Here is a 17,532-nt window from a genome sequence, read left to right as displayed (position 1 = left end):
TGTAGTGCCGGGCAGGGGTCAGATGTCCCCTTCTTACCCGAAAGTGGACCTTCCCGTGGGCACTCATCTGCAGGTAGAGGCGATGGGGACCATTCCAGTTGCCGTAGACAATGTCCACTTTGCCATCCCGGTTGAAGTCAGCGAGGGCAACACCTCTGCCATGCTGGAGGGGGTCGTCCACCCCTGGGGAGGAGAGGGTAGGGGAGGCCGGAGCCTTCGGGGCAGTGTCCCTTGTACACCCCATAGGCATTTGCCCCAAGCCCAAAGGGAGAGTGACCCTGGCTTGCTAGGCACGGATGGAGGATGGAGCCACTGCATCCCAGGTCTCTGGGGGCAGGAGGTGGGACGTGGGTCTGATTGCAGAGAGGACTACAGACATTCTCAAGCTGCTTTTGTCCAGTAAGCCGACTATTCCACTCAGTGCTGGGGGCAGTACGGGTGGGGGTGTGTACTCGAGGGAGTGCTGGAGGCCAAAGCCCCTTCAGAGGGGCCATCTCAAACAGATCATGTGACTGCTTAATTGAAGTCTCTCCATGATTCCCCAGGCCTGTTGGGTCAAGTTCAAATCCTGCTTTCAAGGCCTTGCTTGGTGAGGCCCAGCTGCCCTGGTCTCTACCCAGGGCCACTCTTCCTCTACCTGCTCCTGTCATGTCCCACGTGACCAGGCACTTCCCAGCTTCTGGGCCTTTGTTTAGGCTGGTCTCTGCTGCGGCCGGGAGCAGAGCTTCTCCAGGCTTGTGGTTACCTGACTACTTGTTATTCTGCTCTCAGTGCTAATGTCACCTCCTCAGGGACACCTTCCCTGATCACCTCATCTATACTGCTCCCTCCACCTGCCTCCTGCCTCTCCTTTCTGCGTCACCGGGTGGATGCCCGGGGCCCGGGGTGCTGTGGTGTTTCCTGGGGGTGTCCTTGTGTGGCAGCAGGCTCTCCAGGCAGACCTGACATGCCGCGAGGTCAGGATGCTTGTCCCAACTCCCCCGCACACGCAAAGCTTTTGTCTCTGTGTCTGCAGTTGCCTGCTGGTTTTGAGTAAGTGCTCGCTGGATGAATGAAGAGACAGGAATAACTTGACAGAAGGCAAACTGGGGACACTGTGACAGCAGAGGAAATATAGTAACCATGACAGAGAAACCCAGAGCGTGCCTTGTGAGCTGGGGGTGGAGAGGCTCTGTATTCAATGTCACCTGTGCCTGCCACTCCTGAGGCTGGAGCACGTGGTCTGACCCAAGCAATGGCCTGACCTCTTGCTGCCCGAGGCAGACCTGCTCCCCCGGGCAGGTGAGAGCTGAGGCGTGTAGGGCACCAGCTCCTTGTGCCCACGCTGACCCTTGTCAGAAGAGAACAGCTGGGACGCAGGGCTGGTGGGTCATGGGACCATGTGATGGGGAAAGAGGAGGCGCAAGGCAAACAGGAAGATCATGAAGGTGGGAGCCAGGATGAGGGGCAGCTGGGAAACTTGGGGGCTGAGCAGCCTCGGAAGGCAGGCATGAAGGGGAGGAGTGTGGTGAGATTAATTCTCGGTCAGACTCCCTGGCCCAGGTGTCCGTGGCCTTCCGCGGTGGCCCATTTCTCTCCTATCTATGAGGCACCTTGACAAGGAGCTGGTTCCTGTTCTCGCGAGGAATCGGCACCAGGCTGCCTTCCACAGCAGCATCTGTTTGGGTGATGAATGCCCTCTTGACATGTCTTGTTAAACCTCTGCAATCATTCTGACTTTCAATTACGGGCCTTGTACCTTCCTCTCTCCTCCTGCCTGATACCTGCTCTCGCTCCAACCTGTCCGCTCACCTCTGCTCCGTCTCTTTAACACCTTATCAGATCCTTTGGGCCTTCTCTACTAGTCTCTCTACCACGAGGAAATTCCCTGCAGGAGCACGGCACTAGGAGGAGAGAGCTGGTGCCCTGTGCTCCAACTTTAGCTTAGCTGGGAAGGGAGAGGAGGTAGGAGGTAGGGGGTGGGGCTGACTGGCCACAAGATGGGAGTGGGCAGCTGTGCTAGGCCAGGAGTCCCCCGAATGCAGGCTTCCAAGCAGACAGCCAGCAGAGCACACATGCCCAGGGCAACGAGAGCAGACTGGCCCCACTGCGGAACCTGGACACCAGCTGTTGGCTGCTGCCAGTGGCTGGACCGCTACTGTCCCTTCTCCCTTGGCCAGAGCTCTGCTCTCTGGCCCCAAGGGCCACTCTTCCTCTTACAGTGCTCCTGTCATGCTCCACATGACCAGGGACTTTCCAGCTTCTGGGCTTTTACTTAGGCTGGTCTCTGCTCAGGCCTGGCTGCTTGTGCCATCAAACCCATCTTTGGCAAGGCAGAGAGGGAGAGGAGGGCTTGAAGGGCAGACTAATTGTGTCCACTGTCTCACTTAGCTACAAGTTCCTGGGTGACCCTGGGGTGCCAAGCATTGGGCCAAGAATGAGTAGGGCAGTGGCCAGAGCATGGGGAGCCTGTTGACAAGTCATCATGGTGCTGGAGAAGCCTGGGTGAGTGGTCTGTGCAAAAGGTTGTGGGAACACACAGGAGGGACTGGTCTATGGCTGGTGGCACAGGAGGCCAGGCCAAAGGTGACCTGTGAGTGAAGGGTTGGAACCAGACGGAACAGCTGCAGTAGGGCAAAGGGCACAGTGATTTGGGATGAGGGAGTGGTGGCTGCAGAAGCCTCGAGGCTGCCAGAGGATGGGTCTCAGGGCACAAGGCCAGGAGCCTGGGCCACTGCTTTGTCCCACTTCTAACACTGTGTGTGCATTTCACCCATGTTTATAATGTTAGGGCCTTGTCTGGGGTGCTCTCTACCTTATTCAGGTCAACACCCACAGCTCTAAGCACCAGCTGGGTGCTCAGCAGGGCTTTCCTCCCTGGTGACCAGATGAAACTGAACGATTGAGACAAAAGGGAAAGGCAGCTTGGAAGGGAAACAGGCTGAGAGACACAGGCGTCTGAGGGTTACGGGCCAATCCCAGGCTCTGGAGAAATTCATGGTCAGGAGTCCCAGATCCCCTTTCCCAGCACTGCCTGCCCCCTGCGGCGGAGTTACGGAGGACATGGGTGTGGCAGTAATAGCACTGCCTGAGGGGCGCACAGTGGGTTCTGATCTCCACAAGGCCGGGGAGGGCCCTGCTGCAGGGCGTGAGGCAGCAGAGAGGCCCTGGGGCTGGGGGCTGTGTCACTCACCAGCACTGGCTGCAGCATCCACAAAAGTACCATTGCCTTGGTTGTGGAAGAGGAAGTTGGGCCCGTTCTCATTGTCGCAGAAGATATCCGAGGCACTGCTGCTAAGGATGGGGCCCACGCTGACCCCTCGGCCACCTAGGACAGCACACAGACCCCACAGTGAGCAGCAGAAGTGCAGCCTGAACCATCTGAGGCAGGGGAGGTGACCCAGAGAGCCTCGCAGTGAGGCCTGGAGCTCTGACCTTCCAGACACCTGCTGGGGTCTATCTGGGCTCCCAGTCTGCTTGACTGAAAGGAGATGGACAGCCCAGAGGATGAGGCCAGCCAAAGCCTTGCTCACACTGCTGTCAGGTCACAGGTGTACCAGCCTGCTTCTTCCTCACTCTGGGTCCTGTGTACGCTGATCACATGCTGGGTGTGTCCCTGCTTTAACAACCCACAGGAACAGGCTCCAGCCACAGGACCAGGCGGCTCACTTAGCTGTATCTGAGCAAACTGGTTGCATGGGTCATGGCACTTTCATGTCATGGTCCCATCTGCAGCTACTCGTGATTGGGCACGTCCTTACACATGCCCTTGGAGGAATGCCCATGAGCTGTCATTAGGGGGAAGAATAATCCTTCAAGTCATGGCATTGTGTACTGGCCCTTCTCTGAACAAGAAGAGGAACATACAAGGTATTTCTGAATATACGTGGTTGTACAAGCTCATTTGAGTTTGGACAGAGTGAGAAAGGCCACACCCCATGCTGCCAACAGAGGACTGGGGAGGGAAGGCGAGGCGGCTGTGGCCTTTGTCTGCATTGTTTGGCTTGTGGCAACAGGAATTGCTCCTGTAGTTTAAAAGGGAAAAAATCCAATAAGGTATATATTTTAAAAAGAAAGAAATCAAGCCAGCTCTACATTAGCCTTTGAAGTCAGCAAGATCAAATCTAAGCTGCCCATGTCAGGTAGTCCAGCCCTCAAATGTGTTGAGCGCATCCGCCCCCAGCCAGCAGGTTTCAACAAAGCCTCGTTGCTTGCCATGCCTGTTGGAAATAAAGGGCAGAAGGCAACCTGTCTGGGACCAGGATATGGATTCTTAGTCCTGGCCTAGCTTTGTACAAGCTGCATGTGTGGGTGATCACCCCAGGTCCCTGCCCTGCTGCCTAGGGGGCGTGGCTTAAGCCTAACCCTCCCCTTGACCTGAGGCACAGCCTTCAGGCCTACAGGTGGCGTGTGACCTCCTGTGACATCACCAGAAGATCTAGGGAGACAGACCTGTCATACAGCCAATTACAGCGTCTGGTGGGCGTGGGGTCTGCCAGAAGGCTCCCTCCTGCCCTCCCCTTCCTTACTCTTTCAAACCTGCAACCTGTGCGTAATGAAGCAGACATTCCTCACCAGCTTGTCTCCGGTGGTGCTTGCCTCACCCTCAGTGACCTCGGGGCCTGCTGGCAGACCTAAACCCTGAGATGCATGACCTTGAGAAAGTTACATGATCTTCTGAATGTCAGTTTTTTTCATCTGTGAAATGGGTCTGTCTTGTCTACGTTGGGGAGTCTTACAGGAGCAAACGAGGTGAGCTAAACTGATCAGAATGAGTATGATTAAAAACGACCAAGATGACAAGGGGAGAAAAGGGAAACCTCATGCTGCTGATGGGAGAGGAAATTAGTACAGTTAATACGGAAATCAGTAGGGAAGTTTCTGAAGATGTTAAGGACAGGACGATGCTATGGTCCAGCAGGGCCGGCACTGGGCACATTCTTGACAGAATCGCTCCACGGAAAGGGCTCCTGAACTGCCACGTCTCCTGGCGAGCCTTCCCAGCATCAAGAAACAGAGGCTCCCCAGCTGCTGCATCAGCTGATGAACGGATGAAGAAAACGCGAACAAAGACATGATAAGAGAAGAAATGCTAATCGCCCCATCGGATCACTGGGCCTTGTTTACGTGTATTAACCTCTTGCACCCCATAAATATTTACAGATATCATGTCAATTATAAAGCAAGAGTAACAGTAAAAAGGAAAATGTGGCATGCACACCCAGTGGGAAAGAGAACCAGCCTCCAGAGGGGCCTGGAGGACCCTGTGCCGAGTGAGAGGGGCCGGGCTCTGGGAGGCGGAACTTCAACACGCGGACCCCTCAGGACCACAGAGGACTGGTTCCCGGGGCGAGGGTGGGGAGCTGGGGAGAAGCTGGTCCCAGGAGCCAAAGGCCTGAGCTCTGTTGTAGCCCTTGGTGAGTGCGCTGCACTCAGCAAGCTCCTGGAACATGGAGTTGAAAGATGTTTGTTTTGATATGCAGTTTTTAAAAAATCCACGTGGTTTTTCACAACATGCACTTTTCATGAGCTTTTGGAAGATGCTCATATGCTTGAGGTGACGAGGACAGCTGAAGGGTTCTCCGTACACACAGAGTGTGGAGAAATGCAAATGCTAATTACTCTGATTTAGCCATTCCACAATATATACCTTTTTAAACCATCGTATTGTATGGGACAAATGTATGTGATTTTTTTATTAGTTTGTTTTATCAGATGAAGAGATGAAATACGATTTATGAAAGGGCCTCGTGGGCCAGCTGTAAGAGAAATGCAGAAACCCAGGCCCTTTCCAAATCCAAGCCTGCACCCAAACAAGACCCTGCTGGTGGGTGTGCACCCTCAAGTTCAAAGAGCTCTGCTCCAAAGACTGCTCGGCTGAACAACAGCAGGTGTTGGGAGCTGCCGAAGAAATCAGGTGAGACCTGGGCAGACCTGGGCAGTGCTGGCCAGGAACCCAGCTGCCTACCCTGGGATGATGGTGGGGGCTTCCCAAAGCCCCATGCTAACTCGGGAAGGATTTTTTTCTCCTTGGCAAAATGGCACTGGAGGAGATCATGGAGCCTAACTCCCAGTGCTAGTTCACAGCTAGGAAGACGGGTGGGCCAAGGGTTCAGCCACTCCTGCTCTCCAGGTTGGAGTCTTTGCTTGCCTGTCCCAGACCTTGGGTCACCCAAATCCCCAGACACTCTGAACGGCTCTCAGTGAGCATCCACACTTCCTGAAAACAGCCTCATGGTCCCCAGCACGTCCGTGCTATGTCCTGTGAGACACAGCATCACTTTCCACGGTAGGATCTGTGGTTCAAGGTGGGGTGGCTTTCAGAGGCCCTTCCAAAGCCAAAGGAAGGGTGCTGAGTCACCACCCCACGGGAGCTACTGCCCCTCAACACAAGAGCCGCTGTGTGGCTGCTGGCCGCTGGCTGCTGGCCGCTGCCCCGTCCTGTCTAGACTCCAGCCCGAGTGGGCTTCGTGAGACGCCCTTAACCCTTTCCAGGTCTCTGGAAATCTCAGGTGACACTGAGGAACCTGCCGCCACATGCCTCCATCCTTCCTTCCTGCTCTGGCATCTTCCAATTTCCTCCCTGCCTCTGGCTCCTAAGCCATGACACATTCCCTTCATTTTCTACAAAGCAGGTTATTTCCCTTTTGGACAAATTTCTAAATCTTTCTAATTAACTAATTGGGTTGGGTTGAAGCCTTGCACCATTTGTAACCTGTAATTACTAGAAAATTGCCATGGTAACCACACTACTAATTAGTGACAATTTATTGCCATAGCAACCGGACCATAACAGAGATGTTACCCACAACTCCTACTTGGCAAGTTGGCCATGCAGTTGGGGAGCAGGTGAGCAGAGAGTCGGGGAGCCTGCCTCTTGGGCATCGGCCCCGGCTGCCTCAGTGAGGGGCTCCAACTGCACTTGGAGGCGGGCAGCCAGGTGTTGGCACTCCTGACCCATGCCACAGGGGACCCTCGGCTCCCAGATCTTCAAACCAGTGAAACCTACCAGTGTTAAACAGAGCCGTGGGTCTTACTCCCAGAGACCCCATCCTCAGCAACTACTAGAACCTTCCCCATACTCTTTTTCCTCCCCCTCACTCTTCTTTCTTCTTTCCTTATTTCTTCCTTTCATCCTTTTTTAAGGCAGAGTGTGACTTAGAGGGGGAGAGACCTAATGTCCCACCTGCTGGTTTACTCCCCAAATGCCTAAATCAACTGAGGCCGGGCCACGCTGAGGTCAGGAGCCAAGAACTTCCTCCAGGTCTCCACACGGCCGGATCCTTGAGTCACCACTCTCTGCCTTCCAGGGTATACAGCAGCAGAAAGTGTCATCAGGAACCCGGACACTGCTACGTGAGACCGGGGTGTTCCACTGTGCCAAACACCTGCCCCTCTTCTTCTTCCTTTGTGACCTCCAACCCCGGGGTGCCTAAGTCTTAGCACATACCACATGGGGCTCCCCAGGGACACTTAGGGACACCTTTATTGAGCCTTTGAGAATGACTCCAATCTGCCTCCCTCAGTTCTTTCTCTTTTGAGGGTGGTACCTTCTGCAAGGAACACACAATTCCCCAGTTAGGGTTGAAGAGCTGGGCTGGGGATCAGCAAGTCCAAGTGTGAGCTGTGTGACCTCAGACACATCACCAAACCTTTCTGGCTTCTGTTTTCTCACCTATAACATGAGACTGACAATAATAATAGCTCTTTCTCGGGGCTGTCATAAATACTAAGTGAACTGGTTTTTGGAAGGTACCTTGGAAAATGTCAGGTGCCACATAGTCATTAGCTGGGACTATTTACCACCTGCTGGGTGAATGATATGCCTTTATTTTCCCCCAGCACTTCCACGCTTCCAAGGCCTCCTAGTTCTTCCTGCTGTGGGTGTGCATGCTCCTTCCTGCCCAGTCTCCTACGGATGCCCCATGTCTCCTGCCACCAGCGCTGGCTCTGCTGGTCTCTCTTTGGGCCCAAACTTCATGGCTGGATGAAGAACTGACCCCCAGCCCTTGGGTGAGGCAGACTTTCCCTAAGTGACCCACCTCTCAGATCACACCTGAGGCAGGCACGAGGGGTGTGAAAAGGGCAGAGAAAGGGCTGGTCCTTGGGAGGGGGATGGTGCACGCTACTAGGCTGATCCTAACTGGGGCATGAGGATGCAGAGGTGAGGTGGCACGGGGATACACAGTGATGGGCAAAGGTCTATGGTCTCTCGCCTGGATCTTCCTGGCTGCAGCTGCAGGAATTCGGGCAGTGTGCCCTCCTGGCTGTGGTCTCCTGCCCTGGAAGATGTGTGGGGGAATGAGGTCTCCAAGGCACACTGCAGCTCTGCTCTTCAGTGAACGTGGCCTTCAGGGCGGTCCACAGGAAAAGCTGGGCAATGCATCCTATACCTTCTGCACTGGTGGGGATTCTGAGTCAAGGCCCTGCAGCTAAGGCCTGGATCCATGGGATTCACCAGCTGGGACTACAATACCAAGAGGGGCCTGGTGGGCACCAGGATCTGCAGACAGCTAAAAACATCCAGAGAAGAATAGCAACACAGAGTGGGAGAACAGGCAGTGAGTGCAGAGCATGTACTGGTGCCAGGTGTGCATGCCCATGAGTGTATGCGCAGCGCATGCGACTGAGGGTGTGTCTGTGTTGCTGGAGAAGGGAGGGGAAAGAGCAGGATAGCAACCAGAAATGTTCTGAAAAATTCTAAAACAGAAAAACACTGTGTTGATGCTGGGGCTGCCATGCCTATCCCCCTAAGGACCTTCAGCTGCTGGGCACGGCTCCAATGCTAGTCAGTGGAGGGTGTTAAATGGGGCACTGCCACCACACCCTGCCCCATCCAGTCCTGCTCTGCGGGAGGTGAAAGAAGGGAGGTGGGAGATCTCTGACCTCAGCGTGCGGGAGACAGCCCCTCCCTGTGTCACTCCCAGGAGGGGGCTGCAAGGAGCTGCCTGGGGCGGAGGGTTCATATACATGCATATATTTTAATGGGAGAGACCCCACTGGCTCATCCCCTGATGGCTGCAAGAGCTGGGGCTAGAACTGAAAGTGGCTAGCCGGGAAGGCAATCAGGGTCCCCTGCATTGCTGATAGGAACCCCCGACCTGAGGCATCACTCGCTGCCTTTCAGCATGTGAGCATTAGCAGGAAGCTGGAACCTGGAGCTGGAGGCAGTGTGGGACCCGGGCACTCTATGTGGGATGTGGCCACTTTAACGGGGACGCTGGGCGCTGGGCTAAATCCCCACCCCAAACACCACACTGTTATGACATCTGTGAGCTTTGTAGGACGGCTGAACCCAGTTAATCAACATATGTGCTGCCTCACACTTACTTTTCACAGTGAGAACATTTAAAATGCACCCTCTTAGCAATGAACAATAATAAAATGCATTGTTATACAACACAGCTCTTGAACTTGGCTTTCTTGCTAACTGAAATTGTCTATCTCCAACATCTCCCGAAACCCTCCCCCTTCCCTATCATTTTCTAGGCAAGGAAGTTGCGGTGCCACCACAGCCAACAGGCAGGGGTGTCACAACATGAATCCATGGTTTCTCTCTTCCAGACAGGGGACAGGCCTCAGCAGGCCTGGGGGTGTGGCCAGAATGCCCAGCCACAGGCCTGATGAGCTTTTAAACTCTCTTCTGTTAGCTGAGAAAACAGTGCATACAAAATTACATTTCTGTTCTAGAACAGATCTGTGTTTGAAAGAAAAATGACATCCTTTCTTGACAATCACTGAATCCACCTGACACACGGGAAAATATAGAGCCCATGTGGGACCTGTGCCAATCTCCCAGGGTTCCTGGGTCCCTGCCCTGCCTGCTCGGCTGCCCATGCTCCCCTGGGAAGTCGGGTGCCCAGTGGCCCCCGCCCTGCAGTCCCGGTCGAGCTGCCGTGGGGCTCGGCCAGGAGGCCTCAGCTGGGCTTTCGGCATCTCTGGTAATGACTTCCTATAAATCAGAGCTGCCCTCACTTTGTTCATGCTGCTCCCGGCCAACAGCAAACTCCCCGCCCCACCTCATAAATCCACCTTCATTTCCTTCCCAAATTTCTTTTAAGGCTTCTTTAATTACCACGTCGCAGCCGGGACAGATGCTCCTTCAAAGGGTGAGGCCAAAGCATGGTGCTCCTGGTGGAGGTGGGAGCAAGTGGGGAGCCTGGGTTGAGTTGCGGGGGGGGGGGGGGGGGGGCAGGGTCACAGAAAGCATTCCGAGCCGGCTGGCAGGCAGCCCCAACACACACACAGGGGACAGCTGCAGGGTGGGGCTGGGTCTGTCCCTCTGTGTGTCCCCTTGGACCCCCTGTTGGGCCTTGGGGCTACTCCATTGGCACTGAGTATGTGCCAGTCCCTGCATAGGCAACGTGCCTGGCTCCTTCTGTTGGTTCTCTGAGTGCTAAGGCGAGCTGGTCTGGGGAGGTTTAACTGGTCCCTTGCCATGTCAGCTGGAAGTCAGGAGGAGTGGGGTTCACATGTGGCAGGCTGCAGCACGAGGCGCTCAGGCACTGAGGGCAGGGCCGAGATCCCTGGGCTGCAGAGGTGGCTCAGGATTCTGGTTTCTCATTTTCCACTTCCTCTGGTTCCGTGCCCTTTGCCCTGGCAAGTACCCATTTCTCAGAACTCCTAGGCATGACACCTCCTGGCACCTCCTGGCTCCATGAGGTCGTGGGCAGCTGAGAAGTTAGGATTTGGAAATGGGGGTGGGTGGGGGAGTGGTCTTGTTGCAGTCTCCAAGAGTGCCAGCTGCTCTCTGCTGTCCTCCAGGGTGAGGGGAAAGGGGGCTCTGAGTCCCCTGAGAGTGGGCACAGTGGCCACTAGATGGCACTGTGACCCAGCAGAGCGGCAGCTGCCAGGCGTGTAAGCCTCCCCACCCCCTCCCGCGGGGGGGTCCATGGCTGGTGCCTGGGTAGCACCATGGCCTGATCTTCAGCCAGTGTGGGCAGGCCTCCCCCTGCTGCCCTGAACACCCCACATAGGCGGCTGCTGCAGCATCAGCAGTCTGGGGCCTGCGGTTCAAGTCCTGCACTCTAGGCCCTGGGGATGCATTCTCAGCGGGTATGGGGTCTTTCCATTCTCTGGCCCTTTGGGTTATGCTGGCTGCGGCAGGTTCAAGTTGGAGGTCACAGAAAGGCAGCTGGCTGTGGCAGGTGAGGCACTGGGGGGTGGGGTGGGCTCTAGGGGTTAGTTCTCTACCAATCTCCTGTGTGACCTTGAGTGTGTGCCTTCTCTTCTCTGGGCCTTGGCTGTGGCTTTGGAAGATGGCAGGGTCTTCCCAGTCCTGCAGCCACCCAGCAGGTGGGTGCTGTGGGGCTTGGCACCCCGAGTGCACATTTGGCAAGGTTCGCTCTCCTCTCAGCCTGCTCAGTGCCCCCCTCTTCCCATCCCTGCCTGCTTCCCAGGCCCCCTGGCACTGGCCTGGCTCTGAGCACTGGCCATGTGCCCAGAACCTCAACCATCAGGCAGGGCTCAGCATGACAGCCCTTACATTTGGGGTGCATTCCTGGAGCTCAAGGGGATACATGGGGCTATTTTTCCAGCCAGATGTCCATGTGTCATCCACAGAGCGACAAGGAGGGGCTGTAGGCCAGTGTTGGGGGGCTTGACGGGCAGGGGAAGGGTGGGTTGTGGAAGGCGGGCAGACAGAACAGTCACTTGGTGGGCCAAATGGCTTCCTGTCGGCCAAACAGCTTTTGGAAGTCGGCAGCACTGCCACGATGCGTCCTCTGGGCACACCAGCTGCCCCGGCCTCCCTCCATCCCTCTGCAGCAGCTCCTCTGCCTTCCTTTAGCACTCCGTGCTCCCAGCTCAGCCCCGCTCAGTTGGCTGGTGCTCCCAGACCCACGCCTGCTCCTCAGCTGTCTCCTCTCGGCCCCTTCCTGCTCGTTCCTCCGTTCCGTGCCAGCTCAGTCAGCGTGAACAATGTCCCCTCTGTGCTCAAGTCTGGCTGCGACCTCCCGAATTCTTTTATTCTCTGCATCAACTGCCCTTCCAGGTCTCGCCTCCTCCGTTCCAACGCATCATTCTCAAGTGCTTCCTCCCTCCCCCACCCCTCCCCCTTTCCTCCCGCTTCTTCTGCAAGATCAAGGCACTTAATTGCCAAGCCAGCCCAGTGCACAGAACGCGGAACTATTTGGAAAAAAATTGACTGTACAAATCTCGGCCGAGGTGCCTGCATGTTTATTCCTGCTCTGAGGGAAGCATGGTTTATTGCTGACACCCGGCCTTTCTGCCGTTCATCCACACACGGAGCTCGCAGGCACTTTGATGGGGCCTGAGCTGTGCAAACTATTTTATGGTCCGGCTATTTATTCCCCCCAAACTTTGTCAGTCACGCCAGCATCCATGTCCACCTTCCAGCAAGGTGGAGAGTTGCCGAGAAAAGTGTCATGGACTTAGGGGAGGTGGTGGGCACCTTTTCTGGGGAGGGCTTCCAGGTGGTGCCCCCAGTCAGGTGGTGGACAGGGGGCGTGGCCTAAAGGATGCCCCTGATGGTCCCAGGGGACTGCCATCTGGGAGGCTCTGTCTTGGTTGGGAGGGATTTGCTGGGAAGGCCACAAGCCAGGAGAGTGTTTCTGTATCTCCATCGCAGCTGGGCATGGGTGAGGTTGGAGCGGACATGAGCCATCATCATTGTACACAGCCTGGCTTCCTGGTCTTTGGCAACCAGGACAGGAACTGGCTGAGCTCTGCCCTCAGCAGGCTGCTGGTGGATTATCAGGGTGATGGCATTTGAAAAGCAGTGCTTTCTAGCCACAAGCTGATAACAGGCCCACCACCTGGAGAGCCGGGTGTGGAAAGCAGGGCTGCCAAGCAGGTACCGGGGAGGTTTTGGAAGAAGTATGTGATTCTTGGAGCTCAGTTACCAGATACGGGACCTGGAAGAAGCGCAGGGATTGAGCGCTGGCCTCCTGGCCCTGAGGTGTGAGTCAGTCGTTTCGTCTGCTGTCGGGGCAGTAGGGAGAACTCTCAGACTCACCCTTTGTGATCTGCCCAAGAGCAGAGCCTTGTTGGGCGCAGCAGGGACTGGGCAGGGGACTCCCGGGAGCCGCAGGTGCCGTGGGGGTGTCTCAGCCCCGCATCCCCACAAGCCCCTAGGCCTGCTGTCCTCACTGCGTCCTCCAAGGCTTGCATCTGCCAGAGTCCACCAGGCACTGGACAGATGGTGACAGAGGCAGCAGGTCGAATAAAGTGCTCCTGTGCCCCTCCCTGGAGACACCTGCTTCGTGGAGGCTCCAAGGGCTTAGATCCCAGCTTGCTGGGCCCCCAACTCCCTGCTCCCAACCCACCTGGGCACCCCGCATACCTGTGTACTTGCTGACTCCGGCTTCGGCAGCCACATCTCTGAGTGCCAAGATGCCCCGGGACAGGTCGCTGGCCTCGGGGTCCATCTCAATGAGTGCATCTGGCCCCACATTACCATGGGCATAGTTGGCGATGTAGATGGCGTAGCGTCCAGAGCCCTGCAGGGCATGGGGAAGGAGGTGGTGAGCAGCCCACCTGGGCTCTGCCCCGAGCCAGATCCCCGGCTCCTGTGGGTGATGCAGGCGGGGCAGACAGTAACCCAAATGGGGCCTGCTCATGCAGGCTGTGATGTGAATGCTGCCCCCAGAGCCGCTCCACGGAGCAGCCCGCAGCAGCATCCCCTCCCATCCCGTTCCGGTAGAGCACCCCAACCCGCTCCCCCACAGCCACCTCTTTATAGACAATTTTCTAATGTGCCTCCCTCCAGCTGCGCTCTCTCCAGCTGCCAGCTAGGGTAGCTGCTCAATAAATATTTGCTGATTGATTGATCCACCAATTCCCATCATTCTCTGTCTCTCGCTCCCATTCGGGCTCACCCTAGCCAAGATGACAAGCAAATTCCCGAGCCACCACCCTTTCCCATTTCCCATCCTGCCCTTCGCATGAAAAGGCCGGGTCTCCCTTCCCTCTCACAGTCCCTTCTCTCCCCGCTGATTACAGAGAGAGACATTTTCTGCAGTTCCCTCCAGAGCACTGGCTCAGGCATCCTCCCACTTGTGGCACCCAGGAGGAATCCTGGGCACCAGCCCTCTCCACCAGGCATTCTCTCGTCCGCCACAGAGCTGCTCAGAGAGTCTGGGCTGCCTGTCGGTTGTTGCCCCAGTGTTATTTCTCCAGTCACTGCCTCCTGCTTCCCTAGAGGGGCACACATTCTCAGTCAGGTGCTAGCAGCTCTCCTCTAGCCTTTCATTGCTTCCCGCCAAGCAGGCAGGCAGCTACATCTTTCTTGAGCACTGACTGTGCAAGGTGGCCTGCTGGAGGGGCTCTGGGGACAAAGTCCTTGTTCTCCTGTGGCTTTCCTTGGAAGGGCAGTCATCAGCACCAGGGGATAGGAGAGAAACAGCCACATGCAAGGTAGCTGGTCTGTGCCCTCGTCGCCCGTCTTCTGGGACCCTGTGCTGGTTTCTGTTATTGCCCTGTGGCACCACGCCCTAAAGTCCTCTCCCGTCTTCCTGTCTGCCCTTTCCAGGGTCTGTTTTCTCCATCGAGGCTGAAGAAGAGCCACGGCAGGTGTGGCTAACACAAGAGATCCTGGGGGTGTCCTGGGGACACGTGGGTGCCTAAGCAAGCAACTGGAGTTGAAGGTAGGGGCTGAGGCATGGCTTCCAGGGTGACGCTAAGCTCAGAGGCCTAGCCCTTCCCTACAAGAGGTTTTCCTGGCCGGGGGTGGGTGGGGGTGTCTCAGCTAGGAGATGTGGACTAGGAAAGAGGTTTTCAGGCAAAGACAAGCAAGACAGTGAAGCACCCAGGGAAGACCATGACCAGCTCGGGCTCAGTGTGGCTGGAATAAAAAATTCCAGGCAGGGAATGTCAAGGCAGGGAGATGGAGGAGGCGACAAAGCTGGCCTCCCAGGACTCCCAGGCCCCTGCCCTTCTGGTTCTCTGCCCTGCTGCCCAGGAAACCACGCAGATCTTGCTCCTGCAGCGTGATGGCATCTGCCAGTGTGCAGGACACAGGGAAGTCAGCCCCACCCAGACCTGCCGAGCCTGAATCTGCATTGTAACAAGACCCACGGGGGCCCAGTTAGAAACGTGCTGCTTTACACTGGAGTGTTGCAAGGCTCTCCCCATCCCAGGGGCATGGTGTGTGTGTGTATAGTATTGGGACAGAGAGCGAACAGGAGGCCACAGGGAAAACACGCCATCATGAACCATTCCCGACCCTACCAGCTGTTAGCAAGCTCATCAACAAATGGGCAATTAAGTCCAAACGGACTGCAATACGCTCTGTAAGAAATCCCGACCTCCATCCCGCCCAGTGGTAGCTAGTTCTTTGCTTCTCTGAAATGGATGAACATCGATGGCTCACAGTGACAGAAGACTGCTCAAGACCACAGCGACTCTGGCCAGGGGAGATGGTTCCCGAGAAAGGAGCCTCATTCTGCAGCTTTAGGTTCTGGGTAGGGGGTTCTCACATATCCGAATCGCTGTAGAGCTTGCTCACACACAGATGCTGGGGCTGGCTATGGCGCAGTGCACTGTGCAAGGCTTGGCTGTTCTGCTTCTGATCCAGTTCCCTGCTAATGCACCCTGGGAAATGAGATGTGGATGGAGCTCGCGGCTCCTGACTTCAGCCATGCCCGGCCAGGGTTGTTTGTGGATATTTGGGCGATGAATCAGTGGACGCAAGATCTCTTTCTTTGTTTCTCCCCCATGCCTCTGTGTCATTCTGCCTTTCAAATAAAATAAATCTTGAAATGCGAGCAGCTGCAGCCGCTAACCGCACCCCCAGCTTCTGACTCAGGAGGTGTGGGCTGGGCTCTGAGAACATTTGTTTCTTGCTGGATCCCAGATGAGGTGGATGCTCCCGTTCTAAGTGCACCACTAGAACCCTGATCTAGGGCTCTCCACCTGCACCCCAGCACTGGCTCTGTGGCCCGGAGCAGACCTCGCATGGCCTCGAGGCTGCATTCTGTCACACGTGAAATGGGGACTACATTCTCCCTGCTTCCTGGCAGGGCTGTTGAGAAGATGAAATGAGACAACGCCTGTGAAAGGTCTTTGAAAAGATAAAAATGCTATATAAACATGAGGCATAATCATTATAGATCAGGGCACGCTTCTTGTAAGAGATCGTGGACTTCGAGCTGGATCCAGAGGGAGAGGTGTAAGGAGGCAGCAGCAGACAAAGGGCAGGCAGAGGTTCCAGGTGTGGGGCAAGAACAGGGGGCAGGGGAGGGGAGGGGACAGCATGGGTGGGGGCTGGGCTACTCACTGGGCACTTGGGCTTCTAGATGTAGCATTGTAGCCACTGGCCGGGCTAACTGACCCCCTCTCCCTCATGTCTTAGGTCTGGCAACTGCCTGCCTGCCTTCCTTCCTTCCTTCCTTCCTTCCCTCTCTTTCTTTTTGTTTCTTTTCTTCTTCTTTTAAAGTTTACTTATTTATTTGAAAGTCAGTTACTGAGAGAAAAACACAGATCTTCCATCTGCTGGTTCATTTCTCAAGTAGCTGCACCGTTAGGGCTGGGCCAGGCAGAAGCCAGGAGCCAGGAGCTTCCTCCAGGTCTCCAATGTGGGTTCAGTGGCCCGAGGACTCAGGGCACCCTCTGCTGCTTTCCCAGGTGCATTAGCGGAGAGCTGGATCAGAAGTGGAGCATCTGGGACTTGAACTGGTGCCCCCACAGGGGGCTGTCATCGTAAGGAGGCTTTACCAAAGCACCAGACTCTGCCCCTGCATTTCTGATAGTGCTCATGCTGATGGTTTGGGGACTACACTTTGAGATCTGCTGAGCAAGCGCACAGAGCCCCAGTGGGGACTACGGGACCAAGAACGACTGGTGTCAAGAATGCTGTGGTAGCACTCATGGTTAGAAACCAGCGTCTGGTGTTATTTCATTCACAGGCAGGATAGCAGAGGCAGGCGGGGCTTGGTTCCTGGCTTTGCCTGCACAGGGCTGTGTGGCTAAGGTCAAGCTGCTGAACCGCTTGCAGCCTGAGGTTCTGGATCTCTCCAGTGGACCCTGATGCACCTGCCTTACAGGGCAGATGTGTGCCAACCCTCAGCATGGGGCGCGGCACATGTGTCCTTAATGCCTGCCAGCTGCTGTCTGTGTCATTGTGCCGTCCTGTCCCTGAGCTCCCCCTGCCCTTGGCCTCTGCCTGCTCCCCTCTCATCAGTACTCAGGCCCGAGAGGGTGGCTACACTCCAAAGTAGCCCCTCTCCTGGGAGTGGACCAGATCAGCTGTCAGGTTTCGTTATTCCTGAGGCTCAGGGGACAGGCTGAGGCCGGGGCTGAGTCCCCGCATGTGCTGGGGAGTGGGATGGTTTTGGTAGGTGTGCTGACCTTGTCAGGACAAAAAATGCATCTCTCATGGGTGCCCTCCACACCCCTCGATCAATTTGCCGAGAAGTTTCCCGGCACCCAAGTACGGCTGGAGAACATGAGGAGATGAGCATGAGGCCCGGGCCCTCCCCACCCCAGACTGCGCCCAGAGCCTCTCCCTGTCCCTGTCATTGCCCCCCACACCCGCCCCCTTAAGCAGGCAGGCGTCCAGGTGGCTTCGATTCAGGTCAGGGCTAAATGTGGCTT

At 56.0% G+C, this 17,532-nt stretch overlaps 1 protein-coding gene across 1 annotated transcript in view; it reads right to left on the bottom strand.

Annotated features, from left to right (window-relative positions):
- Nucleotides 1-17,532, bottom strand: part of CRTAC1 (cartilage acidic protein 1) — a 115,647-nt gene that overhangs the window by 18,177 nt on the left and 79,938 nt on the right. The window contains exons 5-7 of the mRNA XM_040992510.1: nucleotides 13,283-13,439; nucleotides 3,173-3,307; nucleotides 38-183 (exon numbers count right to left, since the gene is read on the bottom strand). Coding sequence (XP_040848444.1) covers nucleotides 38-183; nucleotides 3,173-3,307; nucleotides 13,283-13,439 — 438 coding nt within the window. The remainder of the gene's footprint in view (nucleotides 1-37; nucleotides 184-3,172; nucleotides 3,308-13,282; nucleotides 13,440-17,532) is intronic.

The sequence above is a fragment of the Ochotona curzoniae genome, unplaced genomic scaffold (genome assembly GCF_017591425.1).
Source record: "Ochotona curzoniae isolate NIBS_2020 unplaced genomic scaffold, NIBS_Ocur_1.0 contig_66, whole genome shotgun sequence".
NCBI classification, from domain to species: Eukaryota; Metazoa; Chordata; class Mammalia; order Lagomorpha; family Ochotonidae; genus Ochotona; species Ochotona curzoniae.
This window is presented reverse-complemented; position numbering and strand designations above follow the sequence as displayed.